Source organism: Sander vitreus, chromosome 23, assembly GCF_031162955.1.
Source record: "Sander vitreus isolate 19-12246 chromosome 23, sanVit1, whole genome shotgun sequence".
NCBI classification, from domain to species: Eukaryota; Metazoa; Chordata; class Actinopteri; order Perciformes; family Percidae; genus Sander; species Sander vitreus.
Genome location: NC_135877.1, coordinates 6,824,632 through 6,842,126, shown reverse-complemented (window position 1 = coordinate 6,842,126; position 17,495 = coordinate 6,824,632). Strand labels below are relative to the sequence as shown.

Sequence of the window (17,495 nt, the reverse complement as noted above, 5' to 3'; positions counted from 1 at the left end):
ATTCATCATCAAATGTCGTAAGGTGTGTCAGTCCACCACAAGCCTCCAGAACAGCTTCAGTGTTTTTTTTGGCATGGCATTCCCCAAGTCTCTGAAACTCTACTGGAGGCATGATCTCTTTTTGTTTAAAAGATATTCCCTTATTTGGAGTTTTGATGATGGTGGATGAGATAGAATCTCTGAAATCTCCCACACGTGTTTGACTTAGTTGAGATGAATACATGTGCTTCAAATTATTTTCCCACACATCATCCACTCCGTGACTACTTGTGCTGTATGTAAGCATCTGACGTGCAGTTTTCTCAAGAACCGCTCATCCAAACAAGTTCACACTCGACACTGCGCTTCTTTGGGTCCTGAGCAATACAACCGTCATGTCTAAAGTCGATCAGGTGAACCGTTGTTGAGAAAATCAAAGGACAAACATTGGCATTGTGAGGCGCCAGGTCAGATTTGACTGGGTGTATCTGAATTGCTTTAAGGTTCTTCTAAGCACTGAAACCTAAATCTTCAGAGTTTCTGGTGGCAGCAGATGGTGTTAAAGACCATGGAAAAATCACTTCCAACATGTATATTCTCTTGAGGGAGAGGGAGGGGGACAGGAAGCAATGAGGCTGATGGGAAATGTGCCGAAAGTTAACGAGCAAAGGCAGATGGGTGAAGCTGAGGGATGATAAACTTTCATCTTGGAAACAGCCCTGGTACATATACAGGATGCATATTTTATGTTATTTAATTCATTCGTTTACTACAACATTTAATCACAGTGGATGTAATCAGGATTCTTTTCACCATGGACGACAGGAAAAGAAAATAGAATTTTAAGGTGAAAACAAATGTGCAGAAGTTGATGTCAATTATTAACACATTAAATACAAAATAATTGATTAAGTATTCATCACCTATGCAATTGTATACATGCTTTTACTGTGAGAATAACATGTATTGAATTGAATTTGAGTGTTTTAACAAAACTTCAAGGAACCACAGGGGAGACGTGTATGCAGGGTTCAGCTGGTGGGACTGACAGAATGCATTAATGGGATTACAGTAATCACATTTTGAAAAAGTGGCAAATATAATATAAAAACACTTGGCTACGCTGTAAAGACATGTTGAAATAAAAGCAAGATGAAAATGCTGGTCAGAAAGATAAAATGCTAAAAGTATTAAATTAGATTAATAAATCATGTTGAATGTTATTTTTGCCAATGGATGTATAACACATCCATTGACAAAAAAAAAAAAATATAAAAAAATATATATATATATGTATAACACAACTCATCTTTGTTTTTTTTTTTAGAAACGACTGCAACAAGTAAAACAATTAAAACCAGCTGATATAGTCCGTCCTCAGTGGCAGAATGTATCACAGACCTAGATGTTTCAGTAAGTGAATATGACACCAAATGATTTTCATGCAGTGTAATTTGTGTCTTTCTTAATTGTTTTGTTTTATTTTGAGCAAATTTCTGGAAAAATATAATATACGTATTCATGTCATGTCTTTTCAAAGTCTTTATCTTTCAGGATAGAATTCCCAAGATGAATATAAATATGTCTAGTATGTAATACTTTTATAAGTCTTTTATTAGGACAACAGATCAATAAAACGGGGGGAAATCTCCTCTGTCCAATGAAAACAGGGATGAGGTCATATAACACGACGACGCCCCCAAGCGGAGGAGAGCAGCGTTACAGCAATAACTGCTAAATATAGTATAAGTTAATAATAATAATAATAATAATAATAAGTTTCGGTTTCCAAACCTCAGAAATGATACTGAACTTTCCTGTTCCACTGAACTCAGCATTCACTCAGTAGTTGCTGTCTTGTTGTGTTCGGAGGTGAAAGGAAATACAGGCTTAAGGAAACAGAAAAGAAGAGCGTCAAAAATAATGGAGTCGGAAATATTGAAGATCATCTGCGCCAATCAAGGATCAGTTGACACTGATTATTTGATATTGAATCTCGGCTTAGGCGATGAAATTCATATCATTAGTAACCGAGATATATTTACTTTGTGTAGGCCTTTTGGGCAGCCGAAGGTGGTGGCCAGGACCAGACTGAAACTGTGCAGAGTCAGAGAGTGTCCGGGATCATGCAGGACGCTGCACCTGTGTAAAAAGTTCCTCCTCACCGGATCCTGCCCGTTCACTCGGTCGAGGTACAAATGTTTGCTAAATGTATGATGCCTAATATGAGTCATGAGTGCTGGACAGTTGGAGAGGCCTATGACTCCTTCAGTCTGACATATATCAGTTGTTTTTATTGTTGTTTCATTGTTGAAGTTAAAATTATCGTTTTCTATATGCTATAAAGCTGGTCAATGAAGAAAACACTGTCACCGGTTTCTTTTGGGCGTTAACACAGCTGGTGCGTCAGCGTCCCTGTGTCACACGTATGCTAATGGCTCCGTCGAACATGGACACGTACTCACTTCGCTTTATAGGCAAATTTAGCTAGCACATTGAAGTCTGACGGTCCCTTAGACTTTTTAGGTAGCTTCAAATGTAAAATAATTATATTTACAGTTCAATTTAAGTGCTGGACTTTGTGGAACTTCATGGAATTTTCCTGGAAACCTGTGTAGTGTAACGTTACTATTTGTCATTCTTTATTCTAAGATAAGCTAACCAGCCGCTAGTTTTAGGCAGAGTGATAGAGAAAGACATTTATATCTCTATGGGTCTGGTTTTAGCTAATGTTACATATTTACCATACAAACATGAGTGTAATACATTTTTCGTAACTACTGTCAAAAAAATCATATTTCCCAAAACGTCGAACTATTCCTTTACATTTGTCCAATACTGTAACGTTATATATAATGTAAACTTCTATGACCTCCATTCTACAGTAACATTAGTGTTAACTAGCAGTAGCTTGCTAGCTGGGTTTCACAGTTGTGGTGCAATGGTGACCATTAGCCCTCTTAGCATGTCCCTGGAGATAGGGTTTGTATCTTCAAAAAACCTCTTTGCAGCTGCTACTATAACGTTAACTCATATTGATTTAGATGTGCTACTATGTAGTTAGCTTCAGTCATCATTTATCAAATTTTACTTTTAATATCTCGGCACTATTTGCAGATGTTAGACTTGCCAACCAACACAGGAATGCGAAACATTCATATGAATTCTAAAATATATCATTTTAGCTAAATTGTAGTTACAAAACATAATGGTATTCTTTTACAGAGCAACTGTATATTTAAAGTCATATTCATGACTGAACTATGTGTGTTGTGTTCCTGGATGACAGGACAGGATGCAAATTCTCCCATGAGCTGGACTCTGATCACAATGCGGGGTTACTGCGAGAGCATGAGCTGGAGAGTCTTGAGCCGGGCCGAGCTGTGCACACTGCTGCTGCAGAGCAACAACTGGCTTCTGCCTGATGTAAGTTTCACTACATACACAGGATTCGTCCAGAGTGGTTTTTCAAATCAGATTGTTAGATCAGTCAAAGAGTAAATCAGAGCCATAAACCGTTGCCTGAGTTATGGAAGGGTATACAGTAGGGATTCATATTTTTCCTGAAAATGAGACATTTTCTGATCCGGTTGCAGAAGCACACTATTCCAGGTTTTTAAGGTATAATTTTAGCTATAGTCAAAATGCATTGGTCATATTTCATGCAAAACTAAATGCAAAAAGAAATGTGCATAAACGTATGTGTTCCCAACCTGACCGCTTTAGTGTATTTGGTGGTATGAATAAGGCAAAAGAATGCCATGTATGTTAATCAACATTAGAATGAACAAAACATAAACTCTGCATGCAGCTTAAACTTTGCTTTAGCTGCAAGGAATATGAAATTTCAAGTTCATTTCTTGTAATCTGTCTGCTGAGAAGTGACATTTGTCATTATATAAACAAACCATTTATTTAGGCAAATAATTTGGCGCTTTCTGACCTGGATTTCACCGGATGCAGCTGGCACTACACCGCTTTCCTGCAGTAATGCGGCCGCCGGAGCTGACCGCAGCCACTCTAGGACTTGTGCAAAGGACTTACTTATTTCTGTAGTGATACTTATATTTTGGACGTATCAGCCTATTTGGTTTATGCTTAGAAAATAACTTTTTTTCTAAGAAACCCTAATGTTCTTTAGAGTAACATTAGTTTGTTGACTTCATCAACACTTAGATTTAGCTGGATAACATCTGTATTTGTCATCTTAAAGGAGTTGTTCACTGAAAAATGAAATGTCAATATCACAACAGCAATTTCCTGTTTGTTGTTTTCCTTGCTTTTGGCTTTGGTTGATTGTAACCACCTTTTCTCCCTATACCAGATATGTCGTCATTACAACAATGGTGGCGGGGAGTTCGGCCTGTGTCAGGAGGGTTTCGCCTGCAAGAGACTGCATATCTGTGAGAGGTTCCTGAACCGCGACTGCACCTGCTCCAAGGCTCATGATTTTAATGCTCCACAGCCATACAAGAGCCTGCAGGAGAAAGGCGTGCCTGAAGACCTCACTCATTCCCTGAAGTCTGTTTATGCAAACATATTGGCTTTGAAGTACACTGACAGAAAGCAACCAAATCTTCCCAACAACACTGACGCAAACAGCGACGATGGCCAGAATTACAGAGGGAGAGGGAGAGGTAACGGGGGCAACAAGGGAAATAGAGGCAACAGAGGCAACAGGGGCAATAGAGGAAATAGAGGAAACCCACGCAACTGTCAACCGGCGCAACAAACCTCTTCCACTGATGACATCCTTGCTGAAATCAACGCCTTAAATCCGTACAGCGACGATGGAATGAACGATTGGCTAAACTCTTCCACCAGTGACATCTCCGTTGCTGCCAGCGGCACCGATGCAAGCAGCGACGATGGTCAGAAAAAAAACCAAAATCTGAATAAAACTTCAACAGCTGTCAGAAAGAAAGACGGGAACATAGGCAGACCATCAACCAGTTCCACTAATGACAACCCCGGTGCTGTCATCGACGATGCAAACACCGATGATGGACCGAACAGACGACAAAGGCAAAGGCCTGTTAGAGGTAAACTACGCCAGCTGCAAAAGCTTTTATTGAAACAGTTTTCTGAAAGAACTCTAAACTGTAAAAGAAAAAAAAGCCCAACACCACTTTACAGTGCACTTTTTGTTTGTTTCCTTCAGATAAAACTGAGATATGCATGTTCTTCATCAAAGGAAACTGTATACATGAGGGTAAGTAACCAACGATACATCATAGATCATCACGCAAAACAGTAATAATTACACTTATTTTGTGTACTTTAGAGTTTAGAGCATATCACGTCCTCATCATCAATCTAGTTTCTATGACGATGTCTTCTCAGAGCAATGTTTTAAAGCTCACGACAAGATGCCGTACAGATGGGAGGTCAGAGAGGACGATCAATGGACCGCCTTGACTGATAATGAAAATGAGGCGATTGAGAAGGACTACTGTGACCCTAAAAACACATACAGGTACTCTCTACTCACGTTCAATGAGATCGTAGTTCTGGGAAGAAGTAGTGCTTAAATTGAACCATCTCAATTAACTTGAAGTATTTTCTGCAGATTTATTTTCTTGCTATTTCTTCAAAGAAACAGTTTGACAGCAAACTGTTATATTTGTTTTGAGGCAACGCAACACATTACTTGCTGTTGAAATTAATTGAATTGTATGAATTAATAGTTATCTATTCTGCTGTCTTTAGTCAGCACCCCTACAGCACCCCACCTGTGCATTTTGACACAATGACCCGTGGATCGAACAAAGTCCGACGACTCTCTACCACAAACTCTTTGCTTGAGCCAACCTTCAACCACACTGAGTGGGTTTGGTACTGGGAGGACGAGTTCGGAAAGTGGAACATGTACGCTTCAGCTGTGAGTAACTGGAGTTATTTTTAGTTTAATTTAGTGGTGATAATCCAGACATGAGGAAATGTCACAGTTTACAGCACAACACACTACACATACATGCACAAAATATAACCAACTTAAAGTCTATAAAAAACTGTCATCAGAACATAACTGTTGTTTAACGTATGGTGAAGTGCTGAGTTCTGCATTTCCTGTGTCCTGTGAAAGCTGCTCTCGTCAATATTTTTATAGAAACAATGGAATAGTTATGAAATGTTATATGGTATATATTCTGAAATGGAGCTGTCCTAGTCTCCCCAATCTGCAACATTATATTATAGCCAATCCAGATATGTATTATCTGACCATTATACAGCTGATCAAAGTCCGAAGTCATTACTCTCCAGTAACGCCACGTCATTAAAAACCTTATAAACATTGGAAACGTTCCTCATAGATAACCGTGCGAGCACCGTGTTAGCAAACAGTAGAGCAGCATTCCCAGCTTTGCTCTGAAGTGGAATTTATACATACATCCATTATCTGTAGGGCTGGGTATCGTTCAAACATTTTTGATATCAGTACCAGTCATAAAAACAGTATTAAGCAACTTCAGCAACATTTAAGGAAGTTAATAGGAAAATATGCATATTTAATTTCTTGTGGAGAGTTAGATTATTATATAGATTTGAAACCACTTCATAATATCATTATGCTAAATATAGTCTATATTGACGACGACTCATTTACGGGATTGCTCCGTTGCCGCCAGAAGATCCGCCGGATGTCCCTCACCTTTCGCTTTCTTTGTGTTGGCATTCTAAACTCCGGTCGGTTTATGGTTAACTGCTCCTCAGATCTCTGCAGTGTAAATCCAGACAGCTAGCTAGTCTATCTGTCCAATCTGAGTTTTCTCTGGCACGACTAAAACAACTTTAAAACGAGCACGTTTCACCAGAACAAGTTTCTTTCCTGAGGCTATTTTGCAGAGGTACCAGTATTGTGTTTGGCACTTAGCTCCACCCAAGAGGATTGGGATTGGTTTAAAGAAATGCCAGTAAACCAGAGCACATTTTTCTCCTATCATGGAATGCTGTGTGGAATGCAAGACTATGCCAAATATGAAACCAGAGCCAGCAGCCAGTTAGCTTAACTTTGCATAAAGACTGGAAACAGTGAGCCTGACTCTGTTCTAGGTTAAAGAAATCAAATGTCTACCATCATCTCGAACGCTGGCCAAATAGCAATTTTACTATTGTTTGTTTAATCTGTACAAAAGTGTTACAATACAGTACAATTTGCCTTTTCTTTTTTTTTCAGCTAATTGCTTTCATCGGCTTGAAATTCGAAATGTTCCCATCTCGGCGGCGCAGTTTTACTTTTCTTTGAAATTAACTGCCATATATCATGTTGTCACTCAAAAAAAACACATGGACTTTCTAGTAATGTTAAACAGTGTGCGCTGTGCACTCTCACCCATACTTCCACCGCTACTGAAATGAAATCTTCACTGCGCCGCTTGGCTTGGCGGTAAATTGCTGTCAGACACTAGCAGCTCAGTTAGTTTATGTACAAACATTATGTTAATCACGTCGTCATATTGCCTATTACCAGTGTTGGAAAGCTATTGGAAAGTTTAGTGAGCAAAGCTAACGTTACCAGTTATTCAACATAGCCCCCAAATAAATAAAGCAAGCTATAAGCTAACGTTATATCAACATGGTGCTAATGGGGCACCTGGGTAGCTCACCTGTTTGAGCGTGCCCCCCATCTACAAAGGCTGCGGGTTCAATTCCGTAAACACTTACATTTTCCTTAGCCATTGCACTGAAGTCAACTGTATTGCTGTTAACAATCATTTGAGTATATTTATACATTTAATGTTTTGTTTTTTTCAGTTTTAGTTTTTGTATGCAATAGTCTCTTGTAGTAGTAGTAGTAGTAGTAGTAGTAACTGGCTCCTGATTGGTCATGTTTTGAGGTAAAAACAGACGTATCTGTCTTGTGTCGCAGGCTGGTGGACGCAAAGTAGCAGACGTAGACAGTCCTACACTGGAGCAGAAGTTTCTGGACAATGACAAAGATGTGGTGGAGTTCACCGCTGGTTCACAGTCATACTCACTCAGTTTCCAGGGTAAACCGATTTCACGCAATTTTCTCTGTGTTCACAGTTTTGTGCATTTTTAAAACATTCAAGCCGTTATAATCTTTTCTTTTCCTCAGACATGATACAGACAAACAAGCAGTATGGCACCAAGATGCTCGTGAAAAGACGGCCGCTGTTTGTCTCCGCAGCTGATGTCAAAACAAAGAAAGTGAGGTACGACATCCCAAATATACTGTTGGTCCCGCTGATGTTTTCCACCTTTTGAGAAACATTTAATTAAACCACTTCACAATGAAACTAATCCTAATTCTACTTTGCTTTCTGACCACAGAAGGCCTCTAAATTTGACCGATGTACCCGACCACTGGGACAAGACACAGATTCCTCAAACAGGACACAAGGTATTGTGAAAACACCACACCTTCAATCTGCATGACAGACATAACTTCTCTACTCTTTTTGTCTCTACTGTTTCCGCTAACATTCATGCCCTGGCTTAGAAGTTTTGTGAATGTACATGCAATATATTTTAGAAAACAAGACTAACTAACTGCTAGAAGTAGCCAAATCCACGTCATAACAAAGAAATAAGATCATACCCTTAACATGGTTCAAATTTTCCAGTGTGGCCCTTAGTGAAATTTTGTTTTGACACCCCTGATATGCAGCATAAAATATTGTTGACACTATGCTGTTTTGGGAATCAGCAAAGGTTCTGTATTGTACTAACAAGAAAAAAAAAAAGTGTGATTCTGGAAATCCACAGCCACTTTCTTTACCAAAGGCCAGCAAAGGTGTATTCTGGGGCTAAACTATTAATTGGAATTTTTCTAAATTGCAATATGGGCTAGTGTAATACCCAAATCACAGGAGGCGCAATATTTGCTGGAATGCCATTCTGAATTTACCCTGGCTAACAAGAATTTCTTTTCTCTTTGTGTTTTCCAGCGAGTCCCCCTGCAGCGCTCCTCGGATGAATTTAAGGAGATTGAAACTCTTTTCTGTAAAACCATGAGAGGCTTTGACATTGTCCAAATTGAGAGGATTCAGAACAAAGCTCTTTGGGAAGTCTTTCAGTGGTACGTAGGTGATTTTCATGTGCTTTGTCTCGCAAACTTACGGTATTATTCATCCCAGTGGTCGTGTGTTTAAAATAATCTTCTTAGCTGGGTTATTATTGTATCTGCTCAGATAACCATCACTGTCTGGTTGTTAAAGCGAGAGTATGTAACTTTTATAAAGAAGAAATAAGACATCTCCCTCTTACAAAAGAGAAGTTGAACATATAAGCAGTAAAATGCACCGTTGCTCAGTTGAGGGCTTTTGCTGCTACAGCAAGTAGCCTAAGGTGGCTGATGTTAGACAACTTTCAATAGATATTGCTGTGTAACTGCCATTACTGAGTCAGTTCACTGACTTTATGACTTTCTACTTGTTCTACTCTTTAGCCACGAGTTAGTATGTATTATTATTCTGTGCCCAAGGGGAGACACTACAGGGGAATAGGGAAAATATTTTGAATAACAGATATCACCCTGAAACTTCCCCAGTTGATTACTTACATTAAGACAATCATTTTTTGTATTACAAGTTTTCAGAACATTTATGTTTAATTATGCTAATTAGGAATGATCTAATTAAATATGTGCTAATTTGCATAAATAATGGTGCTTCAGTATTTTTCAAATTGGACCATATTTCTTCATGCATTGGTGTTCAATTCAATTTTATTTTATAGTATCAAATCATAACAAGAGTTATCTCAAGACACTTTACAGATAGAGTAGGTCTAGACCACACACTTATAATTTACAGAGACCCAACAATTTCCCACACGCAAGCATTTGGTGCAACAGTGGTGAGGAAAAACTTAGTTTTAAGCAGAAACCTTGGACAGACCCAGGCTCTTTGTGGGCGGCATCTGTCACTGCGGGTTTGGACACACACACTGATACAGATATGGAGAAATATGATTCAGAATTATAGCGGTGGCAGTGTTTAAGTTACTAATGTGAACAAAAATCTTTCAAATATTTTAAAAATCTTTTGAAATCTTTGGTCCAGTATTGAGTGAGAACGCTGTAACCAGCAGCTGTGAACCGGGCTGCAATGGAAAATGTTCAGCGTCAGTTTGCGTCCACTAAAAGTGCTGTTTTTGCCACTGACAGGCTCATATTATTATTATTATTATTATTATTATTATTGTTAGTGTCTGACAACATTATGGAAAGGATCCCTACAGAAACAGACCTTTTTGTTTAACATGAAACAGCCCCAAAGTCACCATTGCCAAACCCACCAGAGTTCATGTAAATAAACAGTACTTTAAGCATGTTTAGAGTCAGCATATTTTCACATATAAATCGGTGAATTAAGGGTTTGTTTTAACCAAACCAGAGTGGTGATTGATGGCTTTTGATAGTTTTATTTTGTTTCTGTCTACTTTGAATGAAGTGTGTTTTACAATGATAAAATTACTGTTTATTTTACATTGAGATGGTGATTTTGGGGCTGTTTAATGTTAAACAAAAATGGTCTTACTCTTTAACAAAAAGGTCTGTTTCTGTAGGGATCCTTTCCATGATGTTGTCAGACACTTAGAATAATAATCTGAGCCAGCCTGTCTGAGGCAAAAACAGCACTTTTAGTGGACGCAAACTGACACTGAACATTTTCCATTGCAGCCCGGTTCACAGCTCATGGTTACAGCGTTCTCACTCAATACTGGACCAAAGACTTCAAAAGATTTTATGGATTTTTGTTCACATAGACATCAATGCATGGGAAAGTGTGCAAACTGGCACATATTTAATTAGATTATGCCTCATTTCCATAATTAAACAAAAGTTCAGAAAACTTGTAATACAAAAATTATTGTCTTAATGTAATGCCGCGTTCTATTTACCTCGCAACTCGGTTTTAACGAGGTCAAAGTCGTAAACACGCCCCCTGACCTCGGATTTACGAGCACGGAACTCGTACAACCTCGCAGTAGCCCGAGTTCAAAATCCAACATGGCTGCCCCCCTGTATCAACAGTTGTGAAAAGCTGCAGTAACATAAAGTTATAAGCACTTCTGTCTTATTTGTGTCACTAAATCAGTCGTTCACACAGGCATGTTCAACTGCTATCTGTGGACATGTTGTTACGCTGTTTGCATGCACAAAAAATGGCGTAATGCGTTGTTATCAACTGGTATTGCTAACAATAGCTAACCGGGCTAGAGCTAATGAAAACAATGAAAATCCGACTTTTTAAACAGAACGCATTCAACTCAGGTATGACGTCATTCCCAGCTCCGGCTTCCGAATTCCGAGGTAAATAGAACGCGGCATAAGTAGGCAAGGCAATTTTATTTATATAGCACATTTCAGCAACCGTGCAATTCAAAGTGCTTTACATAAAATATTAAAACGCAGTTAGAAATAAAAACTAAATTAGAAACATAGAATACAGGAATAAAATTCACAGTGCAGTACAATGAATTAAAAGTAGGCAACATCAAAAAGATAGGTCTTCAGCCTTGATTTAAAAGAGCTGAGAGTTGTAGTAGTAATCAACTGGGGAAGTTTCATGGTGAGATCTGAATATTTTCCCTATTCCCCTGTAGTGTCTCCCCTTAACATGGGCTGCAATATACGGTATTTCAATACTTTCCACCACTTGGATTCCTTAGGACTTTGATATGGATTGGATATGTTATAGAGGAGACCTTTATGAAACTACATCAGTTGAAAGAGTTTCTGTGGCATTTTGTGTGGGGTCATGTTGCATAATGCCTGTACTAATAAGCACACATTGCTAAATGTATCAATCTGATATAAAGTTTCTGATTTATTTTTCCTAAATATAGGCAGAAAAATCAGATGATGAACAACAACCGGGGGCGCAATGTGACTGAAAAAAAGCTTTTTCATGGCACTGACTCTAAATACGTAGATGTCATCTGCCACACCAACTTTGACTGGAGAATCTGTGGAACTCATGGAACAGTTTATGGCAAAGGTGAGTTGAAGAAACATTCATTCTAAGCTGTTTACTGATTTTTATAACCATGTGCTGTTGTATTAATAAAAAAACTTAACACTCCCCAAAAACGTATTTTTTACCCCTATCTGGTATTTAAACTGTCCATCAGTATAGCTTTAGAATAGTTTACTGTGGTTCAGAAAGGTCATAGCTCCTCCCAAGACGATGGATTACAATGGATAGCAATCTTCTATGTCGGATATATATACAGGTGCTGGTCATATAATTAGAATATCATGAAAAAGTTGATTTTGTAATTCCATTCAAAAAGTGAAATTTGTATATTATATTCATTCATCACACACAGAGTGATACATTTCAAATGTTAATTTCTTTTAATTTTGATGATAACTGACAACTAATGAAAATCCCAAATTCAGTATCTCCGAAAATTAGAATATTACTTAAGACCAATACAAAAAAGGATTTTTAGAAATGTTGGCCAACTGAAAAGTATGAACATGAAAAGTATGAGCATGTACAGCACTCAATACTTAGTTGGGGCTCCTTTTGCCTGAATTACTGCAGCCATGCGGCGTGGCATGGAGTCGATCAGTCTGTGGCACTGCTCAGGCGTTAGGAGAGCCCAGGTTGCTCTGATAGTGGCCTTCAGCTCTTCTGCATTGTTGGGTCTGGCGCATCGCATCTTCTTCTTCACAATACCCCATAGATTTTCTATAGGGTTAAGGTCAGAGCGAAGTTTGCTGGCCAATTAAGAACAGGGATACCATGGTCCTTAAACCAGGTACTGGTAGCTTTGGCACTGTGTGCAGGTGCCAAGTCGTGTTGGAAAATGAAATCTGCATCTCCATAAAGTTGGTCAGCAGCAGGAAGTATGAAGTGCTCTAAAACTTCCTGGTAGACGGCCACGTTGACCCTGGACCTCAGAAAACACAGTGGACCAACACCAGCAGATGACATGGCACCCCAAACCATCACTGACTGTGGAAACTTTATACTGGACTTCAAGCAACGTGGATTCTGTGTCTCTCCTCTCTTCCTCCAGACTCTGGGACCTTGATTTCCAAAGGAAATGCAAAATGTACTTTCATCAGAGAACATAACTTTGGACCACTCAGCAGCAGTCCAGTCCTTTTTGTCTTTAGCCCAGGCGAGACGCTTCGGACGCTGTGTCTTCATCAGGAGTGGCTTGACACAAGGAATGCGACAGCTGAAACCCATGTCTTGCATACGTCTGTGCGTGGTGGTTCTTGAAGCACTGACTCCAGCTGCAGTCCACTCTTTGTGAATCTCCCCCACATTTTTGAATGGGTTTTGTTTCACAATCCTCTCCAGGGTGCGGTTATCCCTATTGCTTGTACATTTTCTTCTACCACATCTTTTCCTTACCTTCGCCTCTCTATTAATGAGCTTGGACACAGAGCTCTGTGAACAGCCAGCCTCTTTAGCAATGACCTTTTGTGTCTTGTCCTCCTTGTGCAAGGTGTCAATGGTCGTCTTTTGGACCGCTGTCAAGTCAGCAGTCTTCCCCATGATTGTGTAGCCTACAGAACTAGACTGAGGGACCATTTAAAGGCCTTTGCAGGTGTTTTGAGTTAATCAGCTGATTAGAGTGTGGCACCAGGGGTCTTCAATATTGAACCTTGTTCTAATTTTCTGAGATACTGAATTTGGGGTTTTCATTAGTTGTCAGTTATAATCATTAAAATTAAAAGAAATAACCACTTGAAATATATCGGTCTGTGTGGAATGAATGTATACATTATACAAGTTTCACTTTTTGAATGGAATTACTGAAATAAATCAACTTTTTCATGATATTCTAATTATATGACCAGCACCTGTATATATCGCAATCAACTCTCTTGCGCCACGCAGTTCAAAGTATGTATTACAGCTACGGTAGCCTTCACTCTTCAAAAAGCCGGTCTCTTGCTCTTTTCAATATCCTTTTTCTTTTTCTGGGCGAAGAAGAAGACTCCTGTTCCTGAAATTTGGATTTTGAATACGTGTGGTCCTCCATGTTTCCTTCTTCAAACTTGCCGGTGCCGGGAAGCTACGATACCCATTAGCAGCATTAGCAGCACCTGTGAGTTTATCATGTGACAGCGAAAACGCGAAAGGTGGCGCAGTATGTCCCGTATGTCCCTTACCGGCTAACATATTTCAAGATGGCGCATGAATATGGAGCGCCTACCCCAGTTCATGCGAATGCAAATGTGAAATTTCAAGCCAGGAATTGATGGTGGTGGTAAATATTCATGAAAAAGGACAAGTTTGTGAACGGGCAACATAGATTTTGATAATAAACAACTAAAAATGTTACACACTGGACCTTTAAGTAAAAGTAAGTAAATTAATCGAATTGGCAGTTTCATACATCAGTGTTTCCCGTATGTTTAAAATAACACCACATACATCCAATCCATTCCAGTGTTTCCCCTATTCACTCTCAGCAGCCCACCACAGTGAGTTCATGCACGAGGGAACGGTCTGTGGTTAGTTCACATGTCTGTATTAATAGCAGGACAACCGCGTACTGTCTGTTAAAGTCAGTTAAGAAGGTGAAGATCACATTGTTTGTAGCCTACCGGTTACAAACAGGCTCGGTAGTGAACGAACGGTAACGTGCTGCAGATCCGGTGTTTTTAACTGATCTAGACAGAGAATATTCGGTTAAAACGGCTTCAGTTAGCTGAAGTGAATGTAGCCCTGGTCTGTTTTGCATGGACTAACTGCGTCGTACTCTCTTTATATGTAGTCTATGGTCGGACTCTGTTAAAAAAATAGAAGATATAGATAGCTAGATAGCAAGTTCAACATCAGTTTTTCTCTATTTTCTGACATTTTATAGACCAACTGAACAGATAATTGTTCATTTATTATATATTTATTGTTTACCTAGCATCTTTGCACATGAAGTACAATGATCTTACAATAATCCAGACATCTCTGTGTCCAAACCCAGGTAGTTACTTTGCCCGGGATGCAGAATACTCCCACAGCTACACCGGTGACTCTGATGTCAAATCCTTGTTCATCTCACGGGTGCTGGTGGGAGATTACACCAGAGGGTCCTCCGACTACGTCCGACCTCCTCCTAAGGATGATGGAGACATAAACTTCTTTGACAGCTGCGTCGACGACGTTATATCCCCTTCCATCTTTGTTGTGTTTAAGGAGCACCAGATCTACCCCGAGTACCTGCTGCAGTACAAGACCACGCAACCGCCCGTTGACTTATTTGGTACTGCGTCAGTACCGGCACCGAGACCAGTACCAGCACCCAAACCTTTTAGCTGAGCTAGACAGAGAGCAGATTCGGTCAAAAGACAAAGAAGATTCGGCAAAAATAGATCAGTGATGCTATTTTGCCCTCGTGTTCTCTGTGAAGTTACCTGGAAGTGAATGTAGCCCCAGTGTGTTTTCATGTGGACTGACTGTTTAAAAATAGCCTTTTGCTTGTCAGTAGCTGGTCATACAGTAACTTGGGAGGCAATTGTACCTTTTGTGCTCTGATTAATTTGGCATGAAGTTATCACACCAGTCATATTTAGTTTAAACAAAAACTCAACTTGATCCTGGCTGTTTAGGAAGGAGGTAAATACGAGAGTAACAGGCGAATTAGCTGTAAAAGTGAGCTAGCTTTAAGTGCTGTGTAGTGAATAGAGACTTAAAGCTGTAAGAAACTAACGTGTTAAAAATTTGAGAATGGAATTTGGTGTGGTGTTAGCAAGAAAATGGAAAGGATTGGATTGACATTGACTTTTGATGTATATATTGAATTTAAACTGTTGATTAGCTGGGCATTATGGATGCACAACTCTCAGTAAATAATAATAAAATAATAACAATCCATAGTATAAAAAGTATTTTATATTTGAACATGTATAAAAGGAAATCTGGGGGGTTCCAGTTTGAATGGGCCTGATGGAGCTGATAAAATGAATAATCGTATTATCTATAATCTAGACATTAAACAGTTTTTTTTCCTGCATTCTGGTGAATTTGTATGCACCTATTTCTACCTTTTTCTGCATCAGTGTATGCTGGAAATATATTGTAAAGGAAAACACGTGACAATTCAAAATATAAAACTATAATGAAACATAATAGGCTCTCAGGCATTCTGTATTGCGTTCAACTATTTATTCTCCTGTTGATCAACTTCCCTCCTCTTTTGCGTCTTGTTGGAGAAGTAACTTCTTTAAATGTGCATGTGGCACTTATTTACCTCATGGATACATTAAACCCCTGGATTTTTAACAGCTCAGATGTGTTTCAGCAACATTTCTGCTCATGTTCAAAACATTCTGCACATTCAAAATATAACTCCTCCCATCTTCGTTCTCTGAGATGTGGACTCGTGAGATTTTGAGAAAAAATAGTTATAATATTACAAGAATAAAGTCAGAATATTTCAGGAAAAATAAATCCACCTGCCCTATAGTCTGCTGTGCATTACGTTATTGCTCGGCTGATATGGTAGTATCTCATTCAGACCTTCTGACAGACACAGCCCTGTTTGGGTTTCTGGTCTCTGGAGGAGACAAAATTTAGGGAAGCCGCTGTACGCTGCTCTACGTCGGAGGTGGAAAACCAAAACTACGGCAGAAATACATGGAGCCCAAGAATGACACATCTGCCGCAGCATGCCAACAGTAGAGCATCCATTATAATTACCTGAAGCTGCTCATCTCTAGTTTAACGAGAGAGAGTGGACACAACGCGACGGACGGGTCTCTTTCAGAGTCTGTTTGAGCCTGAAGCATAGACTGTAAACGTCACGGCACTGGACAAAATGTAGCAATATTATAGCCCACCTAAACTCTGTGTTGCCTACATTAAAAAAAATTTAAAAAAGCATTCGGGGCTGAAGCCCCAGAAAAATGATCTGGCGAGGACAATGGTCTGGAAATGGTCTTAATGGCTTAAGGGTCAGGTAGGAGGGCCCCTAAGCAGAATTTAGCTTTGGGCCCCAGGGAGGTCAGGACCGGCACTGCTTAAACCAACCCAGCACATCCTCTTACCAATACCCAGCTAGCAGAATAGTAAACCAACCCACGCCATGTCCTCCACTAGGGATGCACCGAATGTTAGAAAAGCAAGATGAAAATGATTAATGCTGGTCAGAAACATAAAATGCAGAGTATTACATATTAGATTATTAAATCATGTTTATTTTTCAGAAACCAGTGAATTTATGAAACGGCTGCAACAAGTAAAACATGTCTTAAGTGGCAGAATGTATCACAGACCTAGATGTTTCAATAAGTGAATATGATAAATGATTTTCTTGCAGTGTAATTTTTGTGTCACTTATTTTATAAAGATAAAATATATATTAGATTATTGGTTTTTATGTCATGTCTTTTCAATGTCTGTACTGTTAACGGTAGAGATCCCAAGATGAATATAAATGTCTGACATTTATTAGGATAGATCAATTCAAAAAAAAATCTCCTGTCCTCTGAAAACAGGGATGAGGTCATATAACACGACGACGCCCCCAAGCGGAGGAGAGCAGCGTTACAGCAATAACTGCTAAATATAGTTAAGTTT

The 17,495-nt window shown here is 39.2% G+C and overlaps 1 protein-coding gene across 1 annotated transcript; it reads left to right on the top strand.

The window, feature by feature from the left end:
* Nucleotides 1-1,821: 1,821 nt before the first annotated feature.
* LOC144512224 (protein mono-ADP-ribosyltransferase PARP12-like) lies at nucleotides 1,822-15,930 on the top strand. The gene is given in 13 exon segments (XM_078242832.1): nucleotides 1,822-2,171; nucleotides 3,269-3,344; nucleotides 3,346-3,405; nucleotides 4,304-5,021; nucleotides 5,141-5,191; nucleotides 5,323-5,455; nucleotides 5,689-5,860; nucleotides 7,850-7,970; nucleotides 8,060-8,156; nucleotides 8,275-8,344; nucleotides 8,892-9,022; nucleotides 11,797-11,948; nucleotides 14,902-15,930. Coding segments are annotated over 13 exon segments (2,385 nt in total). The 5' UTR covers nucleotides 1,822-1,902; the 3' UTR covers nucleotides 15,237-15,930.
* Nucleotides 15,931-17,495: the final 1,565 nt, after the last annotated feature.